General features: G+C 54.7%; 1 protein-coding gene across 4 annotated transcripts in view; it reads right to left on the reverse strand.

Moving 5' to 3' along the window:
- The window catches only part of LOC118853268 (USP6 N-terminal-like protein), a 32,877-nt gene that overhangs the window by 13,074 nt on the left and 2,215 nt on the right, over nucleotides 1-17,588 (reverse strand). For 3 of the 4 annotated variants that reach the window (XM_036763279.1, XM_036763280.1, XM_036763277.1), the window contains exons 2-4: nucleotides 1,965-2,262; nucleotides 729-852; nucleotides 164-249 (exon numbers count right to left, since the gene is read on the reverse strand). In XM_036763279.1, coding sequence (XP_036619174.1) covers nucleotides 164-249; nucleotides 729-794 — 152 coding nt within the window. In that variant the 5' untranslated portion in view covers nucleotides 795-852; nucleotides 1,965-2,262. Of the gene's footprint in view, nucleotides 1-163; nucleotides 250-728; nucleotides 888-1,964; nucleotides 2,263-17,588 lie in introns of those variants that run through there. The other variant, XM_036763278.1, reaches the window with a different exon arrangement.

A 17,588-nucleotide genomic window follows, 5' to 3' on the forward strand; every position in this document is an offset into this window, starting at 1 on the left:
CTCCCCTGGCAGGAACAGCCAGAGCGCACCTAAAAAGCTCTCAGAATGGCCTGCTCATAGGAGCCCAGCCTTCTAGGGCAGCAGCCTAAGTGGGCCATCTGGGCTCCGCCTGCGTGATAGTGGGGTGCATGTTAGGGCAAAGGAAGAACACCAGAATACTCACTGCAGAAACCCGAATCGGTCTGTGACTTTGTAGAGGGTGAAGTCTGCATCCTCCCAAGGGTCAATCTGAGCCCCATGCTGTCTGCCCTGCAAAGAGAGGGGGCCTCAGGGGTCATCACGGTTGGGGGGGGAGGGATGGTGGACCTGGACCTTCTGTGCTGTGGGCTACCTCCTATCTCCTCCTCCCCCTCCCCCAGAGTCCTAAAGGAAAGTCCCAGCACCAGGACAGGGGAAGGCAGCTCTACCCACTCCTCTCCTTTCCTGGGAATCCAGGTTGCCCTGGCCAGTTCACTGAATGCCAGCCTCAGGCCTGCCAGCTGGCCCCCAGATCCCTGAGGCTGAGAGCGCTTCAGAGAAAAGCACGTGGTCCAGACAAATGCCCCTCTGCTCAGGAGGAGGAGAGAAGCCAGGCACTAGATGTCTGCCCAGCCAGGACTAGGGCAGGGTTGGGCTGGGAAGGGGTGAAGGGAGGCAGGGAATGAGCATGGAGGAGGGTTGGGGTTAAGAGTGGCCCCAGTGGACCTGAACCCTAAACATAGAGGGGCTCCCCACAGACAGGTCCTTACCTTCTGGTATTTGGCAATGATCTCAGCTCTCTCCTCTGCTACCAAAGCCTCAATGTCTTTCTTCATGTCCAGAAAGGGGAGGTGAGAAAAGTCCCCCTCCCCTGCTCTGTGCTCACAGGCACCCCTGCAGCATCAGCACAAGGAAGAAAAGAGAGAAAAGAGATGGGAAGACAGGAGAAGAGGGGAAGGGGCAGGGGAAGGAGAGGAGAGGGAAGGGGAGGGGGAGGAGAGGAGAGGGAAGGGGAGGGGGAGGAGAGAGGCAGATGCTGGGGGCTGCTGCAATAGTTAGGATTGGTGCTCAAAAGGCCCCAAAGAAATCCTGAGGATGACAACAACTAGCATTTATGGAGCCCCTACTGTGCACCGTCATTTTCACCTTTGATCCCCACAACAACCTGAGGAGGGAGGTAGGAAACTAAGGCAGGCCGCGGCTAAGTGTCTTGCCCAGGGTCACCTAGCCAGGAACTATCTGAGGCTGGATTGGCATCCCCTAGTGTCCTCTGAATGCCGATGGGGATCAAGTGCAAACCCCTTTTACAAATAAGGAAACAGGCCTAGAGAAAAGGTCAATGAGCAACCCACAGTCATTGGGCGAGAGAGCAGCAGCAGTTTTGAAGCCAGGGCATCCACCTCCAGCCCCGCTCAAGCTTGTGTTGGCTGGCCTGGCCAGGGCCTCTCGACAGCGCCCAGGCTTTCTGTGGTGCTCGGTGGGGAGATGGCGGGTCTCTGCAGGAGCTCGGACTCAGGACAAGAGGTGGAGCGGGGCATGAGGTGTCTCCCAAATGCCCAGCGTGGGCTATGGGTGAGGTGACCAAAGTAAGGGCCCTGGCCCTGGGTGCCCTAGCTGGGTCTGCCTGCTTTGGCTGCCCACAAACCTGGCCCAGCCCCATGGCCAGCCCCATCCCCCCTGGCACACACAGGGGGAGACTCCCTGGGGGAGCTGGAGCATGCTGCTGATGCTGCTGCCACTGCTGCTACTGTTTGTCCTTCATTCTCGAAGAAGACCCTGATATCAGGGAGGTGACTTGGATTTAAGTGAGGGAGGCCTGTGCAAAGTCACCAGCCTCACTTTCTCCTCCAGATAAGGACAACTGGAGTTTCTTCATCTGCAGAAAGCACTGAGCTAACTCAGGAACCCAGATGGGGAAGCCAGGCCCCAGGCCAACCCAGAACCCACCTGCTGGGGCAGCCAAAGTAAAGGTGGGAGGGGGAGCTTTGGCCACAGGGGCCTCTTACCTGAGCAGGCCTTGGCCAGTCTAAACACATCCAGAGGGCACCCTCAAGCTAGCAGGCATGAGGGCCCATGGCCCTCCACTGGGCCGTGGCAGGCCCCGGGGGCCAATCTCGCCATCAGCATCCCTGACTGGTCCCGGGCATGGCGCATGGTCAGGTGTGGGTGAGACCAGAGGTCACTGGGGCCCAGGTCTTGCGCCCCTCCCTCCTCCACCCTGGGAGGGAGGACCAATGCCCACGCTGCCCCCTTTTCTTGCTGCTCGTTGCCCACATGCAGAAGTCCTTCTGTTGGCCCCGCTCACTGGAAGAAAAAATGCCAGAGAGGAGGAGATTGAGCTGGCAAGATGACCGATGCCCCCTGCCCAAGTGGCCCAGTGCCCACCAGCGCTGAGACTCTGAGCTGCCTAGTGCTGAGGGAGGATGGATGTCCAGATAGACCGACATCATCCTTTCTGAAACAAACCACCAGGGACAGGCACTCAGAAAGAACCCTGCCACCAGCTTCCGAGGGGACCTGAGTCTCAGTTTCACCATTGGTGAAATGGCTATTTCCTCCAGCCTTTCCAGCATCACCTTCGGGGCTCTGAAGAGGACTCTCCCCTGGCCAGTGGCTGAGAGCCCTGACAGAGCCCAGCAGCAGCGGCTCCAACCCAGCCAACCCTGACCCGGTGCTCCAGTGGCTGGGCCAGACAGCAGGGCGGGGCTTCCATTCCTGTCCGCTCAGGGCCTTGACAGCAGCTGGCCAGCTGAGCGCTTCCATGGCTGAGGGCCCCAAACTGCCAGGATTCTGCTTCGCATTTTACAGGTAAGGCAGGTGACGCTCAGGGCACCCCAGGGACAATGGCCAGCCAGGGTTAGAGAAGGGAAGGGGCTGGAATGACCTCGTCCGTGGTCCTGAGGCTCCCAGATACTAGGACAGGAGGATGGACAACGGGTGTCATCACAACAATAAATGTCATAAACAATATTATTAATAACAATGACTAGGATTTCTACAGCGCTTGAAGCACTATCATCAGCCCGTTTTACAGATGAAGACTCTGAGGCACGCAGAAGTGCTGGGAGTTGCCCAGGTTCCCACACAGCATACAAATGTCTAAGGCTGGATTTGAACTCAGGTCTTGCTGGCTTCTCGTCCAGCATCCATCTGTCTATCCACAGTACCATTATCTGCCCTGGGGACATACGCACTCCTCCCCTCACTGGGCCCGGGCTAGCAGGGTAAGAGGAATTGGGTGACCAGGCTTATGGCCCTTCTTGAACCACCCCTGGAAACCTTGGAAAGTGTATGAGAGCCTCAAGGGTGGCTGGAGCTGCACTGGGAGGATCTGCTGTGGTGAGCCTTGCTGAGCCAGGGTCACCTTCCGGTAAGGTGAGGATGCCTCCTGGTCCCCAAGGCATTCTGGTCACCTCCAGCCATTCCTCTGGGCAGTCCACCCTGGCAGGCCGAAGAGGTGACCACCATGCTCCTCTGGGGCCTCAGTGAGAGATCAGAGCACCTAGGATATGAGGCACCTTCCCTGCCACACAGCCAGAAGAGCTCAGGGAGAAAGAAATGGGGGAGGCGGACAGCAAAGGGCATGGCCCATGGAAGGATGAGGGTGGGTCTGACCAGTGGTGGGGGTGGGAGACCCAGGTCCAGGAAGCACAGCTCTACACCTGCTTCCCCTCCCAGGAGATTCCTGATTCCTGAATGAGGGCCTAATCCCATAACATCCCTGGTCACAGAGGCTGTGCCCCTAAGGGCCTGGGAAGTTGGGAGGGGGCTCTCTGCAATTCGCTGCCTGGCTGGATTCTGGCCAGGCCTTTCACCTGAGCACCCTCTGACAAATGAGCAGGTGGGGCTGGCTGAGGGCCAAATCCCAACCTGCTTTGCAGTTCTGAGTCCTGGCCGAGGCTGGAACCACAGGACCAGGTCCTCTCCTGGGGGGCCAGCCCCCTGTCAAGGAAGAGCAGAGCCCTGAGCCCGACTCACACCAGGATGCCTGGGGCTTGGCTCTTCAACCACCTTTTCTAGTATCAGTCGCCCCTTGCAACTGGTCTGAGTTCTTCAGAGAGTACCCTCTGCAGACACATCACCTTCTTTAGGCTCCCCAGTTTTCATCTTCATCAGACTTGTGGGTTTGGGGACTCGCCAATCCTTGAGTGACCTTTAGTCTTAGAGTTCGTGGTGTGTTGATGGGGTCGGGGTCATGCTTGCCAATTCTCTGAACTTTTAGAAATCTTTGTTTCTGAAGTCTAGGGTTTTAGGAAGATTGTTTATCCAGTGGAATAGAACAGAGTGGAGAAGGCAAGATGTGCTCAGAGGCCCCTGCCTTAATGCTCTTGTGGAGTGATGATACCTGATATTGCTCCTTGTTTGACCCATTTCAGTTGAATAAGGGTTTATTAAACCCCTACTGCACGCAAGACTCTATCAAAGAATGTGCAACAGCACAGATCCCTGGGGCACTCCACTCTAGACCTCTCTCAGCTATAACATCAAACTGTCACTTGTTTTTGGGTCCAGCCATTGAACAAGTTCTGAATCTACCAGTCTAGCAACCCTATCTAAAAAGGAAGTAAAGTTAGTCTGGCACGATGTGTTTCTGATGAAGCCACACTGGGTCTTTGGGATTACTGTTTTCTTCTTGAAAAATCTCATTTTTGTGTTTTCTCTGTTTTCATTTCCCAAATATAGTTGCTCTCCTCTCCTAGCCAGAGAGGCTTCCCTTGTAACAAAAACTAAAAGGAGAGAGGGGGAAAGCAGGCACTTGCCCGATGTACCGCCTCACCAAGTCTCTGGTCACAGCCTGCCTAGGCAGATTTCAGGTTCCATTCTCTTCCCTTTTTTGGGCTCTCGGATAATTTCCTCCAGTCCATCCATGCCTGTCTCATTCACTAAGTCACATGATCTTTCATGATACCTGCTGGGCTCAGACATCGCTGGGGTCAGTTCTTTCAGCCTGAAGAGGGGATTCACTAGGGCCAGTCCCCTGGCCCTCACCTGGGGCAGTCGGGCACTCTCTTCCCAGCTCCCTGGGGCTCATTAGGTATCGACTCCCCAAACGTTAGCCATCTCCATGTGGCCTTTATGAAGTGTCTGCTGTGTGCTGTCTCTCACAGAGGAGGAGGAAGAGGCAGTGGCAGCAGAGAAATTATATAAAGACGTCCGTGAGATGAAATCCACAGATACCTTGACACTCCACAACTTCCACACAAAGGGGAAAAGAGGTGAGAATTGGTCAGAGAGGCACCAAAGCCTTGTTGAATCCACAGAAGTCACACGATGCTTTGGCATTGAGGACACTTTCTTAGAGAACAGGACCGGCAAGTCCATGGATGGGGAAGTCTCCCCAAAGTCACTCTTTGCATAGTCTCACGCTGACTCATCAGAGCAGTCAGTTTAAAAAAAAACCCAAACACATTTATTAAGTACCAACTGTGTGCTAGGCACATGGATACAAAGAAAGGCATCTGCTGCATCTCCCATAGATTTCACCTCTGCAGCATCTCTGGTTGATTTCACTTCTGCAGCATCTTTGACGCATGTCATCTCTGCAGCATCTCCCATAGATTTCACCTCTGCAGCATCTCTGGTTGATTTCACCTCTGCAGCATCTTTGATCCATGTCATCTCTGCAGCATCTCCCATAGATTTCACCTCTGCAGCATCTCTGGTTGATTTCACTTCTGCAGCATCTTTGACGCATGTCATCTCTGCAGCATCTCCCATAGATTTCACCTCTACAGCATCTCTGGTTGATTTCACTTCTGCAGCATCTTTGACGCATGTCATCTCTGCAGCATCTCCCATAGATTTCACCTCTACAGCATCTCTGGTTGATTTCACCTCTGCAGCATCTTTGACGCATGTCATCTCTGCTGCATCTCCCATAGATTTCACCTCTGCAGCATCTCTGGTTGATTTCACCTCTGCAGCATCTTTGATCCATGTCATCTCTGCAGCATCTCCCATAGATTTCACCTCTGCATCCTCTCTTGTAGGTTTCACTTCTACAGCATCTCTTGTAGATTTCACTTCTGTAGTATCTTTCCAATAAGCCCTCTTCTATCCTCTGACACTGCCCCAACCCTGGTGCAGGCCCTTATCCCTAACACCTGGATTATGGTAATATGCTGCTGGGGGAAGGGGTCTGCCTGCCTCAGTCTCTCCTCACTCTAGTCCATCCTCCATTCAGCCTCACTAAAGTGATTTTCCTAAAGCACAGGTCTCTCCCCCATTCAAGAACCTCAATAACTTGTTATTTACAGCCTTTCATCACCTGCCACTGATCTTGTTGCACATGACTCCCCTTGACACTCACTCATCATCACTCTTCTTGCTGTTCCGCAACATGACACTCTATCCCCCATATCCACACCTTTGACTCTCCCCCATGCCTGGAGTGTACTCCCTCCTCACCTCCACTTCTCATGTCACCTACATGAGGCCTCCCCTAATCCCCCTACCTGCTCACATCACCTCCTTTAGAAGACCCTCCCTGATTTACTTTATTTGATATTTCTGTGCACGTGTTACTTTCCTCAGTAGAACATAAGATCCTTGCAGGCAGGAATTGTCTCCTTTGTCTTTGTGCTCTGGTACCTTGGGCCTGGCACACAGCACATGCTTAATAAATGGTTGCTGGTTGATTGTCTGAAAGAGCTATGAGTCTCCAAGAGAGGCAAGCTGTGTTAGTACCAAGCAGACTCCAGATCGTTTCAGATAAGAGTGAGACCAATGACTGGAGGCTCTACCACACCAGTCTGATGGGCAAAGATGGCAGAAGAGAACACCACCAGCTGTCAGAGAGGCCTCCAAAGAGGGCAGGCAGGCAATAGCACTAGGGCACTGCTGGTGGAGCCGGAAAATGGGTCAGCCCATTGGGAAACAATGGGGACTCACACTTTACAAAAGGGGAGGAGACCACTATCCAGATCTCAATTCTTGGACCCAAAGAGGCCCATAAGACAGGCAAATGGGTCTGGTTTAGTCACCCATATTGACTGACAGCAGGGTGTAGTGAAGGACCAGAAACCAAGTGGGGAATGTAGGAACAAACTGGTCCAGGAGAGTGAGGGATGACTGCTCTTCTGTAGGAAGTGACAAATGTGGCAGACTCAGAGAGCCTCAGAAGCACACGCTCGTTCTGGCACAGAGGGAAGAGAGCAGAACTGAGGAGACAACTTCTATCACAAAAGAAAACCCCATTCCAAGAAGCAGTGGACAACGAGGGGTGCAATGAGGCATATGATGTCAGACGTGGTGAATGTGCCCATTGCTCCGACTGGAGGCCTTTGTTATGGGGGGGGGGGGAGGGTCTAGGAGAGCTGGGTCAGAGGGAACAGAGACAAACCATTCCTGGGTGTTCCAAGAGAGGAAAGCCCCACAGCCTGGCCTCCGTCTTCTTCAGGCCCCAGAGAGCCCAGAGTGGCAGGGAAGCTGGGGGTGAGGAAGAGCGGAAAGAGACAAGCTTGTTTCTTCAGGGTCAAGCATGAGCTTCCCCAGCTGAGCAGGGCCAGCCTTGGAGGTTAGGATGGGCTGATCTCTTCCATAAAGAACAGGTGGTATTTGTGGTCATATAAGCCCATGGTTCTGAGGACACTGGCCAGGAGGGGTTTTGTCCCCTGCCAGGCATATGGGACCACAAGACAGAGGAGGAATCTGGCTGGGGTAGTGATGAATCTGCCTCTAAGCCAAGGCAGGGAGGTCCCTTCTGAAACTCAGGTCTGGCAACTGCCCTGCCCCTCAAGAGAAAAGAGTCCCCATCTAGAGCTGTTACCAAGGCCACCTCATTTTACTCATGATAAAACTGAGAACCAGGAAGGAGGAGTGACTTATTTAGGGTCACATAGAGCTAGGAAGGGTCTCAGGCAGGATTTGAACCTGGGTCTTCCTGACTCCAAGGCCAGTGCTCTATCTACTTTACCATACTGCCTCTAACTAGGAGAGGTTGGCTTGCATCCGAATCCTCTGATGGTGAGCATGTCCCATGCTCCCCTCACGCAGGCAGGCTGCCCCCAGTCTCAAGGCTGTAGTGGAGAGTAACCTCTGACAGAAAACCTAACCAGGACATCCTGTCCCTGCAGGGTGGGTGGGCCAGACCCATGTTTCCACCTGAGATCTGAACATGAGAGCTTGACGGCAGGAGGGCCAAGCCAGCTTGCAGATGTAGGGTCTGTTTCTATGCATATGTGAGCACGTGTGGGTGCGACCACATACGAGGGCTAGGTGTATGTGCAGGCATATGGGTGAGCCTCCCAGTCACAGATGTCAGACTGCACATTGTGTTCATCTCACATTGTCTTTGGTTCAGAGTGCGTAGTAGGTGCTCAGCAAAGGTCTGTGGGACCATTGGTGGGTACCTGAATAAGAATGCCCCTATTAGTGGTTTCTTGGCAGTGACCTCACAAGGCAACCTGCTCCAGGTAGTGGGTAGGCCTGCTGCTAGGGTGAGCGTCTTCCCTTCTACTTTCCAATGGGCTCCAGGAAGGCTGATCTTGAAAAACCAACCAACAATCTTCTCTGGACCCCACCAATCCCAAGCCAAACATGTTCCTCAGAGTGTGGTCCAGCTGCCCAGCTCACTGGCCTCATGCCAACCCCTGCTGTTCCTCCCTAGGACCTTATGGCCTGGTTTGGGTTCTTAGCCCTCTCTCAGGATTCTCCACTGACTCAATTCCTGCCAAATACAGTGACCACATCCAGGTCAGTACTCACTCTCCAGACCTAACGGCTCCGGCCAGGAGAGGGCTGAGGCTTCCTGGAAATAGGGGAGAAGGACCTCTGTCTAGAGAGGGCTCTGAGGGCTTCTGCCATGAGCGGCCTTGGCCAGAACATGGCTAGGCCTCTCAGTCCAGCCCTAGACAGCTCCTGACCTGGGTGGAGGGGTGGGGGAAATACTCATTCTGGATCAACACCCTCTGTGGCCCCTACTCTGAGCCCATGGCTTTCTCTCTCCCTAGCCCCAGATAGCAGCTGGAACCACACAAAAGAAAGCCACTGGGGCAGGAGGAGGTGGGGGTGGGGTTTCCTCCCAATTCTGGAAAAGAAAGCCCACTGATATTAAAGCTAGACCTTAGGAAGCACCCGCCAGCCTATGTAATGGCCAGTCCACAGACCAAATGGTCCTTCTCCCATTCCCACCCACCCACCTGGAGCAGGACTCAGGTTACAGAAGGCCCATTTCATGGAAGCCAAGTTGGGGGGACAGCTGTAAGCCCAGGCACACAGCCCCAGATGTGAGGGAGGGGAGATGCCCACCACCATGACCTTGAATCACTTTCCACATCCCAACAGTTCAGTTTAGTTCGGCCAGCCAGGACTGTAGCTGCCCCATCTGGTGGGAGGGGGCCCCTTCTGTCCTTCCCAGGCCACACCACCCCCAAGCCTGTCCCCTCTTGGGGGAGAGGGTCAAGGCAGCCAGGCACTGCCTGATGACACTGTCCCAGCTCCTTCCAGAGAAATGAAAGGAATGTCTGTCTGTGGTGGCATCTCCAGGGATCGCTTCTGCCTACGACATCTCCTTTCACATGAGCTGCTCAGACAGGGCAGCTCAGGCTCAGGCTCTGGCTCAGAGGTGGCCAGAAGGAAGGGTCATTCCCAGGACATGCCACGCAGAGGCCACAAGCACCAGGACCTGCTGGGCACCAGCTCCTCAGATCTCAGGCACCAAGGCAGCCCTCTTTGGGTTCCCCCTTGGGGACCACAGCAGACTCTGCTCTTCCAAGGAAGTCATAGAACCACAGACAGTGTGACTTTGGAAGGCATCCCACCCAAAGCCCTCATCTTACAGATGACATAAGGCCTGGAGAGGTGCTGAGAGGGCAAAAGGACTTACCCGAGAACTGGGAGAAGAGCTCAGAAAGCCTCCTGTCCCCAGGCCACCCCAGGACCCTGTCCAGGTTTGCTCTCCCTGCACGCCAGAACTCCCTGTGTTGGCGGCCATTGGATCACCTCCTTTGGCTGACGTTCCTGGTGACCCCTCACAGAATGACCTAGTTCCTGGAAGCCCAGAACCCAAGTAGGAATGATCCCTCCTAGCCTCTCTGTGCCCCAGCCCCTGTAATCACTGCTGGTGGCCACATTCCACCTTGCAGCCCAAGTCTGGGGAGCCAGAGGGACCGCTGGAGACTGCCCCTGGTGGGTCCTGTCATGGCCAGCTCCCCTGTCCACTTCCATAGGCATCTCACGTGGTAAGGCATGGCCACCAAGATTTTGGAGCTGCATCTGACCTAAAGCAACCCCTGGTCAAGGGAGACAGATGGTATGAATTGGTTTGGTTGGTCAACCAACAAATATCTTTAAAGCACCTACTACAGTGCTTAGTGCTGTGCCTGGCATGTAGTAGGTTCTTCATAACTGTCTCTTGATCAACTGACCTACAATGTGCTTTCAAGAGCCAGGGGTATTGGGGCAGCTAGGTGGCGCAGTGAGTAGGGCACCGGCCCTGGAATCAGGAGGACCTGAGTTCAAATGCGGCCTCAGACACTTGACACGCTTACTAGCTGTGTGACCTTGGGCAAGTCATTTAACCCCAATCCCCTGCCTTCCCAGGGGTACAATTATCAAAATGAATGCATTCCTGCCCTCTGGAAGTTCGACTCTACCATGTGCTCACAGAGAAGTAGATACGGGAAGACACAAAATGGGAAAACACAAAATAAAAACCACAAAGTGCTGTACAGGACTGCACGGTGATGGGGTGGGGGAGTGGTCACCAACAACTGGCAGGCTCAGTAACTGCCTCCTTTGGGAGGGAGCCCTTAAGGCAAGCCTTGAAGGGCACAGGTGGGCAAAAGTCCAGGAAGGAGATGGACGACCACCCACAAGGAACAGCAAACTCTTCAGCTGGGTAGGAGCATGGAGGGAGGGAGGGGACAGAGGGCTGGAGCCACCCTGGAGAGTCAGGTGGCAGCCGGGCCTTAAAGGACCCAAACAGAGACAGCAGCAGGAACTGGGAGATGGAGGGGCAGAGGCAGGAAGGCCCATGAGGAAGCTGTGGCAGGAGTCCAGGGGAGAGATGGGGAGAGAATGGCTGTGGGATGCTGGGAAGTGCAGGCCTGGGCCACAAGTGAGATCTGGGGTGAGTGAGTGAGGAGTTGGGGTCCTGAGGATTGGGCGGAGCGGGGCACAGGGAAGGCAGGAGGGAGCAGGGTTTGGGGGAAAGAGAAGGTGTTCAGCTTGGGCCATGTTGAGCTGAAGATGTCGGCTGGACACCCAGGCTGAGACATTCGAGATGCAGCAGGATAGTCTGCAAAGAGATGACGGTGAGATTCATGGGAAGTGCTGAGCTCACCAAGACAGAAGGTGTGAAAAAACACGAGGGCCGAGGACAGAGCCAGTTATCAGGAGAAGCCCAGATAAAGAGCCAACCAGAAAGGTAGTAGGAGAACCAGCATCCCCAAAACCTGGAGCAGAGAGTGCCCAGAAAGGTCATGCAGTCAGTCAACAAACATCAAGCGTGTACTATGTGCTGAGCACCTGGCAAGCTCTGAGGGTGTGAAGACTCACTGGCTCACTTTGTAATTTCATTGGGGGAGTGGGGAATCAATGAATCACACTGTCCTGATGGTTCCTCTCCATGCTCCAGCCCCCAGTTGGATGGGGGCTGAGCTGAGGAGTCCTTATGCCTCTTCTAGTAGCAAGAACACTGAGAGAGCCTCTGGGGTGTAGTCCCTCACACCCGCCTCCGAGCCATGGCCTGGCTGAGGTTCTGAGGAAAGTGTGGCTGAGAATGGCATCCCAGATGTGTGATGGTTTCCAGTGGCCCCTCTCAGGGCAGCCAGAGGAGGGTTGGAGGCAGGGGGGCAGAGAAAGGAGCAGGATAGTTGGGGGTAGAAAGGGGAGGGGGCAATCCCCAGCTAGTGCTGCTCCTGCTCCCATCATACCCACAAGCACCTTAGCAGGCTGACCTGTCCTGGAGGCAACGCTGGCAGAAGAGAAGGCCGGGGCGGGGAGGAGAGGTGGATGAAGTGAATCTGTCTTCTAGCACTGGAAGGGCCTCCAAGGGGAAGGTGCTAGGCTCCAGAGGGCAGAACTGAATATGATGCGGGGAAAGGCCACCAGGTCTGACGAGGGGCAAAGCCTCACAAAGTGGGCTGCCTTCATTGGCAGTGAGGTGACTTCTGTGCAAGAACATGACCCCTTGTTGTATGAGGACATTCTGGGTACAAGTCAGGATGTCTGGCTGCTGAGAGTCAGTGACCCAGGCAGGGTCGGCCGGGCTCAGCACAAAGAGGCTTGGGACAAACAGCCAGAAATTGGAGCTGTGAGGGGTCTGCCCCAGGCAGGCAAGCATCCCAAGCCATGCCTTCCCTGGCCCTGAAGGCACGGTCAGCAGAAGCCAGGTAGGTCCTGACCCAAGATTTCCTGCTGCCCAAGTACACCTTCCTTTCCCACCCAGCAAGCAGGCCCCCATGCCAGCCTAGTTGGACCCATTGTCTCTGTGCTGGGTCAGAATCCAATAGAGGCAGGACACAAAGGGTGGAGGAGGAGACCTAGGAAGAGGAGGAAGATAACTAGGCGAAAGAGGAGAGGAGGAGAACGAGGGGGAGGGGCTGGCTGGTCTCCCTTTGACCCCTGCCGAGAGGTCCTGTCTCCACAGGGCCATCCCCAGGCCTGGCTCCCAGGGCCCCAGGCAGAGCCCTCCCCCAGCATCTGATTTGACCCCTCAGTCTGTGTCCCCCCCCCCCCCCCCCGGCCACTGAGGGCCGACATCCAGAGAACCTCGGTGCTTTACCATGAACACTTTAAGAAGATTTTCCTAAATGCTCTCTATGCCATGTGACTGAAGGGCAGTCAGAAAAACCTGGGTTTGAATCTTGTCTCGGACACTTACTAGCTCTATGACTCAATTAATGTCTCTGGGCCCGTAAAATGAAACAGTTGGTCTTGGGGGCCTCAAAGGTCCTTCCAGCACAAGAATTGCACCCCACCCCATTCTACAGATGTGTCAACCGAGGCTCGGCAGCATCCAGGAGCTTCCCTGGGGCTCCTCAGCAAGTCATGGGCAGAACCATCGGCAGCCCATGGACCTGACTCCCACCCCACTGCTCTTCCCCCTTTTCCATAAAGGCAGGTTCATCCACAGAAGAGGAAGATTTCCAGGGCCCAGCAGGCAGAAGAGTTGAGCCAAAGGCTGTACAAGAGTCAGAGAGAGGTGGAAAAGGTATGGGACCAACCAACTCCATACAGCAAAGCAAAGAAGGAGAGCCATCAGCGGGGCAGAGAAACCTTGGCATCTGATCTCTCCAGTAAAAGCCTGATACCCAGAGAACACTGAGAGCCATTCTCCAATGGAGAAGGGCACAAAACATACGAGCAGTTTTTAGAAGAAATACAAATGAGCCACTGCCACTTGGGAAAATGCTCCAAATCACTACTGACGAGAGAGATTCAAATGAAAACAATGCTGAAGCTTTCTCTCCCACTGGGCACATTAGGGAAGATGTTTGGGAGGGTCAGTGTTGAAGGGGCTGAGGGAAGACAGACATACTCATACGTGGTTGGTGGAGCTGTAAAATGCTGTGTTCATTCTGGGAAACAGCTTGGAATCATTTAAGAATAGTGACTAATCTGTTCATATTCTTTGACCCAGTGATCCCATCACAGAGCTTATACCCCAAGGTCAAAGATGGGTATACAGGCCTCACACAGACGAAAGTATTCCAGCAGCCTTTTGGAGAGCAGTGAAGGCCTAGAAACAAATAGGCAGCCCTATCAATTGGGGAATTACTTAAGAAACTGGAATATGTGAATGTCATGGAACATCATTGTGCCATAGGAACCGACCAATGCAAGGAGACATGGGAAGATATGTATAAAGGGTTAGGGAACAAACACAATGACCAGTCAACTCCAGAGTTCTTCCCTTCCCTTGCTAGAGACGTGGTGAAGCAAAGGTGAAGAATGAGGCTTACGCTATCAGACACAGAAAGAGGACTGATGCATTTTTCTTAACTGTACAAGGTAGGTTTTTCTGGGGCATGGAGGGAGACTGCTGGCAGTGTTCTCTCTCTCTCTCTCTCTGTCTGCAGTCTAGGTTAAATGACTTGGCCAGGGTCATACAGCTAGTAAGTGTTAAGTATCTGAAGCTGGATCTGAACTCAAGTCCTCCCAACAGTGCTCTATCCACTGTGCCACCTAGCTGTCCTGGCAGCGCTGTTTCTAAAGACGCATTAATCAAAACAGAACCGCCACCTCCTGGCTCACTCTTAACATCTTAACAGATGTAGCTTCTCCTGGACCAGCTGGGGGTGCCAGAATGCACAGAGTGCTGGGCTGGAGTCAGGAAGACCTGAGTTCAAATCCAGTCTCAGACCTGTGTGACCCTGGACAAGTCACTGCCCCTGTCTGCCTCAGTTTCCTCATCTGTACAATGTGCCTCCCTCAAGTTTGTTGTAAGGATGAGAACATGCTTTGTTTATTCATGCTATACAAAAGCTAGCAGTGACAGGAGCTAGCACAAGCTCCATTCCTGGGACCCACTCCCCTCCCACTGTCCTCTGGCCCAGCCCGGCTCTGACTGGTCACTCCCTGAACCCAAGCCCTCCACGACTCCCCCTTTGCTCATCTCTCGTAGCCCTTCCTGAAGGCCGCAGGTGCTGGCAGAGCTGTGGCTTGGGAGGCAGGGGCCCAGGGAGCAGTGTGAAAGCCAGCTTAAAACCCAGGAGCAGTCTTCCCTACAACTCTCCCAAACTCTGATGTTTGCTCCCCTTTTGCCTTCCCTAGCTTTTGAGTGAGCCTTCGAGGCCTGGGTCCAGGGGTAGCTTCTCCCTGTGGCTTTCCTTCCTCTACACCTCCCCCACCACAGCCCAGACCTCCGTGTGTAGAGTTGTCTTTGGGGGGCTGAGTGGTAGGAAGACAGGACTCAGCCCTCAGGACCAGCTTCCTGTTTCAGAGCTGAGCCCCACAAGGGCCCAGAGTCTCTCTCTCCACTGGCCTGCCTCAACCCGAGCTCACCTAAGGCAGGGCCTGTGCTGTCCTCCCTAGCACCACATCTTACTCAGGCTGAGACAGAGAGAACCCCTCTATGCTTCCCACAAACTCCCCCAGACCTCCCCCTTCCTGTCTCAGCCAAGCTCCTGTAACAGGCTGTCCCCACCCCCACTTCCTGCCCTCCCCCTCACTCAGCAACAAGCCCCAGTGACTGGGCTTCCGTCCTGTCCCCACACTCCACCGCTAGGCTGAAGCGGCTCCATCTGCCTCCCCCACCCCAGGTCATCAAGCGCTACTGGCTACACCCTCCTGGGGTCCCTTAAGACTCATCAAGGAGGGGCCTGAAAGCTGTTCGGCAACCCTGGCCTTATGTCCACTTAGCAGGTGAGGTCACTGAGGCAAGATGGCCTGACCGCCAGACTTCTGCTCTAGGGCTCTCTCACACAGGGTTCTGAGCATGGCCACCCACATTAACTAGGGCAAACATTCCCAGCCAATGAAGCGCAGGAAAACCAGGGCTTAGCTCTTCTCTGAAATTGTGCCAACCCCGCCCCCTCCCCACAAGCTTCTTTCGGGGCAGGCAACCTTTGCTGCAGGGGCAAAGGGAAAAAGAGGTGGGAATAAAATTAGGGAAGTCTGGAGGGCCATCTGTACCCGCTGTGTGTCAGGGCTGCCACCAGCCAGACCAGAGAGGCACCCTGGGGGCCTGGCAGCAGTCGGTCTGTCCTCTGGCTCCCTGTGTCTCCAGAGGAGGCTTTCTCTACTGGACGCCACTATAGCAGCTCACCAAGTTGCCTCTTAGAACAACCTAGCTGGAAGAGACACCCCCCCCCCCCCATTTTACAGGTGGGAAAGTTGAGGCCCAGAGATAGGGGCGACATGTCCAAAGTCACAGTACAGGTAAGTGGGGGAGTTGGGCTGCCACCTCCAGCCAAACCTCCTGACTCTTAACCACTGCCTTCTACCCACACTGCCTCCACCAGGGGCGAGAGCAGCACCGGTGGGCTCCCCGGCTCAAGTCCCAGAGACGCTAGGGGAGGCCTGCAGAAGAGCTACGTGGACACCCTTGTCCTCACTTCTCTATCAGGGAAGGTGAGAGATTCAGAATTTCCACACGCAAGTTTCTGAGTTGTTTCTCCAGCCTTCCTGAGGACTCAGCAGGTTTCCCAGGTCTGCAGCCAAGCCTCCCCAAGAAGAGACTTCGGCCCACAAGGCCCCAGTACTGCCTGTCTCTAGGCGGGTCTGAGGGAAGGGGCCATGGACTGTGGCTTGGAGCCGGCTCCTGGAGAGACCAGAGTTAACTCCGGACCTGCTGGGTGCCCCCGAGGATGGATTCACTGTAGTCAGGGAGCAACCCTGTGACACAGGGCCTGGAGGCCATCACAAAGCTTTCTCCAAAGGTCCCAAATTATAGGTGGAACTTTTATGAGACCACGGACAAGGACAGAAAGCTGAAGGCACCGAGTCTTCTTCCTCTGCCCATTTCTGCCAGGGTGAGCACATGTGCCCCACCCCACTCTTGCACACACATGCACAACGCCCCCCACTCACACACATGCACAAATACCCCCCATTCTCACATACACACAAACACCCCCCCACTCTCACATATGCACACAAACATCCCCCGACTCCCTCTCTCACATACACAAACATCCCCCCTATTCTCACAAGCAAACACAAATATTCCCCCACTCTCACACACATGCACAAACACCCCCCCACTCTCACATATGCACACAAACATCCCCCGACTCCCTCTCTCACATACACAAACATCCCCCCTATTCTCACAAGCAAACACAAATATTCCCCCACTCTCACACACACATGCACAAACACCCCCCCACTCTCACATATGCACACAAACATCCCCCGACTCCCTCTCTCACATACACAAACATCCCCCCTATTCTCACAAGCAAACACAAATATTCCCCCACTCTCACACACACATGCACAAACATTCCCCTCTCCCATTTTCACACAGATACACACATGTGTGCGCACACGCACACGCACACGCACACACACTGCCCAGGCACAGGGCAGCAACCTTCCTAGTGAAGGCCAGAGCCCAGTCCCTCCCTGCCTTTAGTCGCCCATCCAGGCTCCCTGCCTTTCCTTGGAGCAGGCTGGTCCCCCTCCCCTTTCCTCATTTCCAAACCCCCACCCCCAGAGGGGATCTATGCTACCACCCATTCAGACAGACATCTGCACACAGTGTTGGCATCCCTGGGCTGGCTGCCTGCTGCCCCAGTCCCAGGCCCCGCTGGGGATTCTGCCCACAGGGCATCTGCTTCCAGGAGGAAAGATTCCTGAAAGCCCTGAGGAGCAGGGGGGTGGGGTGAAGAGAGAGCCAGAGGTAGGCCCAGGCCTTACTTATCCCAGCAGCCCAAGGTGGGGAGGCCAGCAAGGAGGAGGCTGAGGGAACAGGCCACTTCACTGGAGAAGCATCTGGGAGCTGTACCCTGCCTGCGTGCCCTGGAATCCCAGGGCTCAGGTCCCAAAACTTGCCCAGGCTTCTGGGGAGGCGTCAAGGTACAGAAGGCCAAGATAAGAAGTCATCTACTTCCACTGGAAGACAGTTGGTGAAGGGGAGCTCCCCATCTTCCCAGGCAGCCCCGACCTAGTAGGGACAGTCCAGATCACAACTCTGTGCCTTCCTCTGACACTATGGCTCCTGCCGAGGCTGGGCCGGCCCT

The sequence above is a fragment of the Trichosurus vulpecula genome, chromosome 6 (genome assembly GCF_011100635.1).
Source record: "Trichosurus vulpecula isolate mTriVul1 chromosome 6, mTriVul1.pri, whole genome shotgun sequence".
Lineage (NCBI taxonomy): Eukaryota > Metazoa > Chordata > Mammalia > Diprotodontia > Phalangeridae > Trichosurus > Trichosurus vulpecula.